Source organism: Chrysochloris asiatica, unplaced genomic scaffold (assembly GCF_000296735.1).
Source record: "Chrysochloris asiatica unplaced genomic scaffold, ChrAsi1.0 scaffold00052, whole genome shotgun sequence".
Taxonomy (NCBI): domain Eukaryota; kingdom Metazoa; phylum Chordata; class Mammalia; order Afrosoricida; family Chrysochloridae; genus Chrysochloris; species Chrysochloris asiatica.
Genome location: NW_006408570.1, coordinates 14,887,544 through 14,897,344, shown reverse-complemented (window position 1 = coordinate 14,897,344; position 9,801 = coordinate 14,887,544). Strand labels below are relative to the sequence as shown.

Below are 9,801 nucleotides of genomic sequence, written 5' to 3'. Positions count from 1 at the left end.
TAAAGTGTTATTGCAGCTTGGCTATTTGACAGCAGTTGCTGACTCTTTTCTTGTAATGTAGGGGGACAAAGAGTCCTCCAGTAGCAGAAGGGAGGTTATGTGACAGCCCAAGAACACCAGTCGGGTAGAAAACAAAACCAAAATCAAAATAAAATCCAAAAGTGGAGTTCTCCGATAACAGAAGAGAGGCTATATGACAGCCAAGCAACACCAGTCAGGTAGAAAATAAAACCCAAAGCAAAATCAAAAACAAAAGTGATACTGAGAAAAACAAAGTAAGACAAAAAAAATAGAATTCAGTATCAGAAAAAACAACGAGATTAATTAAGGCAACTTCTAGTCACACACCCACACACAAAAAGAAAAAAAAAGGGACCCTGTATAGGGTTTCTAAGGAGCAGCTGGTGGGCACGAACTACCAACCTCACAGTTCAAAAGGCTCTGCAGTCTGGTCCCTTAACCTTCAGAGCCACAGCAGGACTGCCTTGTTGCTGGTAGTAAAAACCCACCTCAAAGTGTCTCCACTTGTGCTGGCTTGTGCCTTGATGGGCAGGCCTGAGCCTCGGAGGTTGGGCAGAGGGCTAGTCTAGGCAGAGGGGGTGGAGGGCGGGACTAATGGATGCAGGCAGATGGTGTCCCTGTCTGACGACATCAAAAAATGCCTCTCTCTGTCTCCCTGCGCCGTGGGCACCCGGCCCTACAACACCTCCCGTGATAATGAGGGCCCCCACCCACCCAACGAAGGACCACGCCAGTTCTTGTGGCCCTGCCGGCTGTCTGGGTGCGCCCGCCCTCCGATCGGGTCTGCTCAAGCCCCACGCGCAGTCCCAGTGCGTGAGCCGAGCGCAGGCGAGCACAGGCGGGCAGAGGTCCAAAATGCCCACAACTTCCCAGCAGCTCGACCCTTCAAAAAAAGCAAGTCCACAGTATTGTAGGCTAAAGTCTTATGTTTGTCCAAAGGTTGCCTGTCTACCTGGCAGGGGCCTCCTCTGTGTGATACCACCACCCTTCCCTGGAGCCCCGCTCACCTGTTGTGCTGCCCGGTCAGGGAAGCGCCGGAAGTCCCTCAAGAAACTTTTAAATTGGTGCTAAAGGGTAACACTGGGCATTCTGCCGTAGAGACAGCAGATAATGTGGTCAAATTCTGAGACTGAAGTGGAACTTCAGGTTGTCCCAGTGTTAGGGAAATGGAACATTGATTAGTCAACGTAAGGAAGAATCAGACTTTATGTGTTTGGTTGACTGTCCTCTAATGTCAGTATCATTATGATGAAAAAGATTATATTGAAAAATAAACATATTCTGGCAGAATTTTATTCAGATGAAATGAAACGTAATTCCGATTTCTTGGTTAATTTTTATAGTGGACTGTCTAGAACTATACTGTCCAATATGTCTTATGTGTCTTTTTACATTAAAATTTAATAAAATTGGAAATGTAGTTCTTTAGTGGCATTAGCCACATTTCAAGTACCTACTAGACACATGTGGCTAGTGGATATCATATTGGCCAGTGGAAAATGTAGGGCATTTCTGTCACCACAGAAAGTTGTAGTCAACAGCTTTTTACATGCATATTTTTATGTGCTGCAAATGTATCTAAGGATGTTGCTGAGCGTACAGAGGTTAGAGTTCGGAAAACTTCTTAACCACAATGACATACCTTGAGGGAGTGACTCACTGGGCTTGGGGTCTTAGGACCACAGTATCAGGGGACATCTACATCCTAATCATAAAGGCAACATAAAGTGCTCAGGAAATTCTTGTTGCCTAATAATAGACTTCTGGAAGATATTTTGTCACAGTGGCATGCGTTTACTCTAATGAGTAGAGTTCAGTGACTGAACTCAACTCTGTTAGGTTGAGTTCTGACAGAAGGTTCTTATTTTTCTAGTAGTGTGGCTCTAGGTTGGGCTTTAGTCTCTTCTATTTATCTGTATATTTAAAATTTTTTATTTTTTCTAAAAAGAGGCCTTTATTTTTCTTCCAAGCAATATTAGAAGTTCCTTTGACTTACAGTGTCCTGGTAGTGGTGGTGGTTGTATGCCGAGTCAGTTCTGACTCAAAGCGACTCTATGTAGGGTTTCCAAGACTCTAAATCTTCACAGGAACAGAAAGCCTCACTACTAACTGTGGAGCGACTGGTAGATTTAAACTGCTAACCCTGCAATTAGCCTAGTTCATGATCCGCTACACTATAGGTCTCCTTATGTTCATGGTAGTGAGTTAAATTAGAGCATTCTTCTGTGAACATCAACTGGGCCACTTTGTGTGGGGGCAGGTGGTCCCCATTAATATCACCCAGACATTGTCCTCACTGGGACTGGGCACTGCCAGGGAAGCAAGCTGTGTAGTCTGTTTTCTTTCCCTCCTCCTTGCTTTCCTTGTCCTTGGTGTTTAGATAGCACCTGTATGGAGGGCCTTAATGCTCACGTTGCTGTCCCCTCCTTCCATCTTCCATCTGTTTCTGTCACCAGCCCTCCTTTTGGTTCATGAATGTGTATGGCTGCTGAAGGCTTTTTAGCAGAATCCACCAGGAAGTTGACAACCCTTTCACATTCGGAAATAATTCCGGTCACCCACTGACCATTCTGATAGGAGTCACAATAGAAGGTCCTAGACAGAGTTGGAGGAAAAAAATGTAGAACACAATCAAAAATCATGCAAATAACCAGACAACTGGTCTGCTAAGGGCTTGGTGGAACTCCCAGGACTGTGGCTTTAGACCCTTTTAGCCTAGAACTGAACCCACCCCTGGAGCAACTTTCAGCCTATAAAGTGGAGGCCTGGTATGGCACTATAGCATAAGCACAGGACTGCTAACTGCAAGCTTGGTAGTTCAGACCTACCAACTGCTACTTGGAAACCCTATACAGGGTCGCTGTGAGTCAGAACCAACTCAGTGACACTTAACAGCAACCAAAAGTGAATAGTAACACCAGGGAGGACTGTACTCCTCAGTACATTTGAGATCATATGATACCACAAGGGCAGCATTTTCCCAAAACAAAGCTCCAGAGATAAGAAGGATGGAAAGAATTAGGAGCCCAAGGTGGAAGTGGGAAGAGTGCTGTTACATTATTATGGGGGTTGTCCCCAGTATCATAAAAATAAAACTTGCATATATTGTTGGATGGAAAACTAATTTGCTCTGTAAAGGTGGTGGGATAATTTAGAAAAGGAGGGTGAGAATGTTACACAACTCAAAAAAATATGATTCTGAACCAATAGAACCTGTAAAGCTAAAGGACATGAAGTGGAAATGCTTTACAGGGAGTCCTGGTGTAGCGCTGTAGGATAAGCACTGGACTGCTAACTGTAAGTTCCACCCTTGAAACTCAACAGCTGTTTCTCAGAAGCCCTATAACTAAGTCAGTGTGAGTCAGAATTGACTTCAGTGGCACTTAACAACAACAGAGAAACTCAAGAGTCTTTAAAGAAGCAAGGAAATAGCCCTGGGCTAGATCTGCTTTAACCTCTTGGGAAGCTACTTGAATTAGTTCTATAATTTTGTTTTCTTTCTTTCAGATTCAGCCCTATGAGAAGATAAAAGCCAGGGGCTTACCTGGGAACATATCTTCTGTGTTGAACAAGCTGGTGGTGGTGAAGCTCAATGGCGGCTTGGGGACCAGCATGGGCTGCAAGGGCCCTAAGAGCCTGATTGGTGTGAGGAATGAGAATACCTTTTTGGATCTGACCGTTCAGCAAATTGAAGTGAGTCACATTTAGTGTGTGTTGTTTGATACTAAAAGAAGACATGCTAGAATGGACCCTTTAGGTTGTTAGGAATGTCACATTTTAAAATGTAGCAGATGTGGATTTGAGCTAGTCAAGGCCCCTGCTATCTTCAGTGCTGGGGTTAGTGTAAAAAAAGGCTTGGTGTTTGTAAGGGCAAATCTCAAAGATTTTGATCTTAAATAGCGTCTTCTGTTAGGGTCCTCCTCTGAGGCTCCCACCTCTCCATCCCTTTTCTGTCTAGTAGCCTCCTTCCTCACAGCTAGGGAGACCTGGTTTTGTTGTTATTCTGGGGAGGAACCTCACGTACCTGATGGATGCCCTTGGTGTTATGTTGTTGGCAGTTATAATCAAGTCACTCAGACCATTGGCTTTTCAGAGCAGTGGCTCTGTCTTTCTCATCTCTTGATCCCTTGTGTTTAGCGTAGCACTGGAGACCACAGTAATAACACTAGCTATAATAGCAGTGAACATTTATCTAATATTTAGTGTTCTAAGTACTGTTCTAAGCTCTTTACACAAATTGACTCATTTGATCCTTTCAACATCTCAGTGATGTGTAAGTATTGTTATCATTCCCATTTTACTGAGGAGGAAACCAAGGCCCACAGAGAGGTAGCGAGTAGCTAGAAAGTGCAGAACCAAAGTTGGAACACAGGAGTAGCCTGACTTCTAAGACCTTGCTCTTCTTCCCTCTCCATGTTGCCTCTTTGCTCTTCCTAGAGATTGAAAGCGTTTCAGTTGAAGTATGATTCAGAATTCTTGGCCATTAATCCTGAGCCCAGGGAGCTGTGCCTGTGTGATGTTTGTACTTTCACCCCCACAGTGCTTTCAACATGGAGTAAATGGTGATCCAGAGCTTGTCCACACATGAGGTTCGTGGCACTGTGGCCACACACGTGTCTCCAGTGTACGGCCTGCTGGGCCCTGGCTCTGCTGCTGACTTGCCACCTCTTGGCCTCTGTTTAGTCCCCCGTAATCTGTATGCAGTTGTTTATCTCTCAGAGTGGGGATTTCATGAGAAAGCACATAGTGAATTGCTTAGCAAACAAATATCTTGCAAAGTCCTACATCGGATGGTTATTATGCCAGATCTGTATATTCAATTATATGTTAAATAGATGCTATTTTAGATATTTTTTTCATTAACCATTGAATTAACTTAAAATTTTAAGCAAAAGAAAAGTAAATCTGGGTAACCTGATTGTCATTTTCTCACTTAGCATTTGAACAAAACCTACAATACAGATGTTCCTCTTGTTCTCATGAACTCTTTTAACACGGATGAAGATACCAAAAAAATACTACAGAAGTACAATCACTGCCGTGTGAAAATCTACACTTTTAATCAAAGCAGGTACAAGAAGCAAAAAAAAAAAGTGTGACTTGGGGTATGATTCTTGGAGTGTTCGCTTTTTTTTTTTTTTTTACAGACCACCTAGAGACTCCCATGTGCCAAAGACTAATGCTTGCAAGTGCTTGCTGCTTTAAAGGCAAAATATTAGTAACTAGACCCATGACTGTTATAACTGCTTAATGGTTCTGTAACTTCCAATTCTTAGAACAATACTTTGTGTGTATATGTTGAACTGGCTCATTCCCAGAATATTAAAGCACAGTTTAGACATTTGCTTTCTCAGGGCATATTTGGTCTCCAGGCAGATCTGTGAAAATCATTCTGTATGCCACGGTATCAGTCACCTTTCTTGTGGGAAGGGATTTCTTCAGCAGCATGAGTAGGCTTTGGAGAAATGTAAGCAATTCTGTAGAAAATCTTCTGCATGGAGGAGGAGAGAGTCAGGAAACAAGTCAGGTGACAGGTTGGGGTGAAGCCAAGGCAGCAGGGGAAACCAGGCTTCTACTTCAGAATGAACATGACTTACTCTGAAGGAGTCTTTCTCATTATGTCATGTCCCATTAGTTACTATCTTGCCTTTCTCTTTTGGTACACTCTCTCCATGGACACCGTATGTCACAGAGGCTTTGCCTTCATTCTCAGGTTGGGCTCCACTCTGCTACATTCTGGCGCCTTGGCTTCCCAGGCCCAGGTCTACCTAAGGGTGGGAAGCAAATATTTCTGACCACTAACTTGCTGCTGATGTTGTGGGAGAGAAAGAGAATCATCCCTGAATGTATCTGTTTGTAAATGGACTATTTTTCCCACATAGGTTTCAGGGAAAAGAAAAATCTCACTAATAGATATTTGAGAAACCTAATACTTTAATAGAATTTCTCTTTTGGAGAGTCGTAAAACACATAAAACAGACCTGAGATGTCCTCTGAGCTGTATGGCCATGGAAAGGTTTGTTACGCACCAATACTTACTGTCTCGAGAACAGATTTTGGAGACCCGCAGATATGAGAGATTATTTTTCAGTGGAATCATGTAATAGCTCAGTATTGATAGACTCTGAAAAAGATCGAAATTTTATTTAACTGGAAGGTCTGGGATGTGCTACAAAGTTGATACTGAAAAGGAACTTGTTTTTTTTTTTTTTTTTTTTTTAGGTATCCAAGGATTAATAAGGAATCTTTACTGCCTGTAGCAAAGGATGTATCGTACTCAGGGGAAAATACAGACGCCTGGTACCCTCCGGGCCATGGAGACATTTATGCCAGTTTCTTCAACTCTGGCTTGCTTGATACCTTCATAGAAGAAGGCAAAGAGTATATTTTCGTATCAAACATAGATAATCTGGGTGCCACAGTGGATCTTTATATCCTTAATCATTTAATGAACCCACCCAATGGAAAACGCTGTGAGTTTGTCATGGAGGTCACAAATAAAACACGTGCAGACGTGAAGGTAAATACTGAGAGAAGGATGAGTGTGGGGACTCACGGCTTCACATTTCTCAGGTCATGAAGTTCAAACTTGTTTTGAAACTCTCTCTCTATCCACTGGACGTCTTTATAAGACAGTGAGATGGTGTTTACTGCCTGACAACAGTGTGGATCAGAAATCCAGAGTCAATACTGTTAAATCATTTTTTTAAAAAAGATAGTCTATGTTAGTAATTGTAACTGAAATACTTCCATAGGATAAATCTTAAACATGTGACTTGTTCAAACTTTTAATATTCTTTTGGCTGGGTGCTTTGTGTTTTTGTTCATTGTCCCCTTTAATGAAGGTTTAATGTTTGTCCTATGTATTTATGTGTGTGAGTGTCACTGTTATATCTCTGTGGATAATGTTCTGTTACAAAGCACACGCTGATTTTCCTAACCTGCACGTTTGGTGGTCATGACTCTTGGCTTTTGATGAAATGGCACACATGGCTTTACCATTTGTCCACAGGGAATGAGAAAAGCAGGCAGTGTTTGAATACTAAGTCTGTCAGTCCTTGACCTGGGCTCTGTCTCTTTCAAATGTCCCCCTCACATGTGAGTGAATATCCCTCTTCCCCCACTGCATGGCCTATTGGGTGCCAGAACATCTCTAGGCTGAGGCCACTCAGGAGTTACCTGTCACCCACTTATCCTTCATTTCCCCCTTTCTCCCCTTGTCCCAGAGCCAGCTCATGGGCAGTGGCTTGGGGAGAAGAGGACTGGACTGCTTCTGTTGCAGGCCTTAGGAAAGTCAGGGAGACCCTTTATCATGGACAAGGTTCTGCCTTCAAACTAAGTTGTATCACAGATTGAATCATTGCTGATGGTTTTTGTGTCTGGGGCAGCTTCGTACCAGGATCTGTAGACTATAAATAGTGTGGGTTATGGTCTGACAGCCATGTGGAGGCACTCACTGTTTTCTGCCTTCCTAGGGTGGGACACTCACTCAATATGAAGGCAAACTGAGACTGGTGGAAATCGCTCAAGTGCCCAAAGCCCATGTTGATGAGTTCAAGTCTGTGTCAAAATTCAAAATATTTAACACAAACAACCTGTGGATCTCTCTTGCAGCAGTTAAAAGACTGCAGGAGCAGAATGCCATCGACATGGAGATCATTGTGAATCCAAAGGTAAGCTGCACTCAGACCCATCTACCCTGTGGTGACCCCTTGTTGCCCAGTCCATCTCGGTAGGGGCTGGCTCTGCCTACCAATTTCTGCGCTCGTCCCTGTTCGTGCCAGCTTGGTAATGAGCACAGGAGTTGGGAGCCTACATTTTCTGACACTTAAAGACCATGTGGCCTTAGGTACCTTGCATGAGTCTTCTGAACCTCTGGTTCCTTATTACTGAAATTGAAATACTACTGCACACAATTATGAGACTGAAAAAAGGTCAGTGTGTGAGCCTGGTGTACGGAAGGTGCTCCATAAATGTCACTTCTCAAAATGCTCTTTATTCCAGTGTTTCCTCCCAGATTTTAACTAGCCCATGTGGTATGAGTTGTAGGTGACTAAAATCTGCTTTCCCTCCCTTTTCTTACAGACTTTGGATGGAGGCCTGAATGTCATTCAGTTAGAAACTGCAGTAGGGGCTGCCATTAAGAGTTTTGAGAATTCTCTAGGTATTAATGTTCCTCGGAGCCGTTTTCTGCCTGTCAAAACCACATCAGATCTCTTGCTTGTGATGTCAAACCTCTACAGCCTTAATGCCGGATCTCTGACAATGAGTGAAAAGCGGGAGTTTCCTACAGTGCCCTTGGTTAAGTTAGGCAGTTCCTTTACCAAGGTGCGTATTTCCTAAGTTCTTGGTGATAAAGATAGAATATCCATGACAGTATGTGTCTCTTCCGTGTATAATTATAGATTATGCATGTGAATTGGAGTCTAATTACAGTCTCTGCAGCTGTCTGTTATGATCCTGCATCTTCCATGTCTTTGAAAGGCAATCGACTGGAGAACATAAGACATGCATCCTTTTTTAAACATGGTTGTTATAGGGAGTAGAAAATAATTTTAAAATTTGGAGCATTTTACATGGTCTCTTCCATAATCTTTACTGCCCTCCCCAGTGGGAGAGTGTTAATTCTAGTTTAACAAAAATGGATTGAGCCTCTATCACAAACTGAGTAGTGTTGTTGTAGGTGTTGTGGATTTAGTAGTAGTAAACAAAACAGACTTTTTTCATGGAACTGATATCTCAGTGGAAGAAGGATGATAAGACATAAGTAAATGAAATGTTGTGTGCCGGTGGCAGAAAATACTGGGGAAACAGTAAAGCAGAGGTGGGGAGTGGTGGTGCTTTCCACCAGGCAAACAGAGATGGCTTCACTGAGGATTTGACTGGGGGTGCCATGCAGGTAGCAATGAAAAGCATTCGAGGCGGGGGGGTTTATAAGCAGAGTAGCACCCCATCCCGATGTGCATGGTACATGGAACACAGAATAATGTAATCATGTAAAAAGAGGATAAGTCACAGAAGTCCTACAGAATCATAAAACCTTTATTCAAAATATCAGCATGTAAAACTATTATTTCTCAAGATATATCTTCCATCTAAGTCTATACTGAAGGCAGCGTTTCTATCGCTTTGACCCTTCCCTGAAGAAATCTGCCTTCAGTTTACACCATGTCAAAACAGTAGTTTTGGCATTCTTGAGGGCCTCAAATCATGTTGAATTGAAACATTTTTTGAGTTTTTGGGTATGAAAAGAAGTCTGAAGGGCTTCAGTATCAGGCTTACACAGTATCGAGGCTGTATAGTCTCGGATGGGGTTAGGTTTCCAAATGAAATTCTCTGTAGGGCAGCCCTTTTGTTGTTGGTAAGTGCTATTGAGTTCTGACTCACAGCAATCTTGTATAGGTTTTCTGAGGAGTGGTTGGTGTATTTGAATCCCTGACCTTGTGGTTCAAACTCATTGGTAAAGGCCTTACAAGCTGATCCTTTTCTCTGAATGTAACTGGGCAAACAGATTCCCTTGGAAGCCACTGTTTTAATTAGACCTTGTGTTTGAAGGTACCCTCAGGAGATTAAGACAAGTGTGTTACTGAGAGAACTTGTTTGCAGCCATCCACTGATCAGAGAAATATTTAAACATGTTTTGTTTGGAATAAATCTGTGCATCTATGCATTAGAACCCCAAGTAGCAATACTTTTTGACTCCCCCTTATATTCCAAGTCTAAAAGAGTAGCAGGGTGAGCCTTTGTGTCTGGCTTATAGTCTTGGTGAGTCTTCTAGAT

At 42.8% G+C, this 9,801-nt stretch overlaps 1 protein-coding gene across 1 annotated transcript in view; it reads left to right on the top strand.

Moving 5' to 3' along the window:
* UGP2 (UDP-glucose pyrophosphorylase 2) overlaps positions 1 to 9,801 on the top strand; it is a 65,460-nt gene that overhangs the window by 51,731 nt on the left and 3,928 nt on the right. The window contains exons 4-8 of the mRNA XM_006862967.1: positions 3,529 to 3,714; positions 4,959 to 5,092; positions 6,244 to 6,541; positions 7,497 to 7,694; positions 8,107 to 8,349. Coding sequence (XP_006863029.1) covers positions 3,529 to 3,714; positions 4,959 to 5,092; positions 6,244 to 6,541; positions 7,497 to 7,694; positions 8,107 to 8,349 — 1,059 coding nt within the window. The remainder of the gene's footprint in view (positions 1 to 3,528; positions 3,715 to 4,958; positions 5,093 to 6,243; positions 6,542 to 7,496; positions 7,695 to 8,106; positions 8,350 to 9,801) is intronic.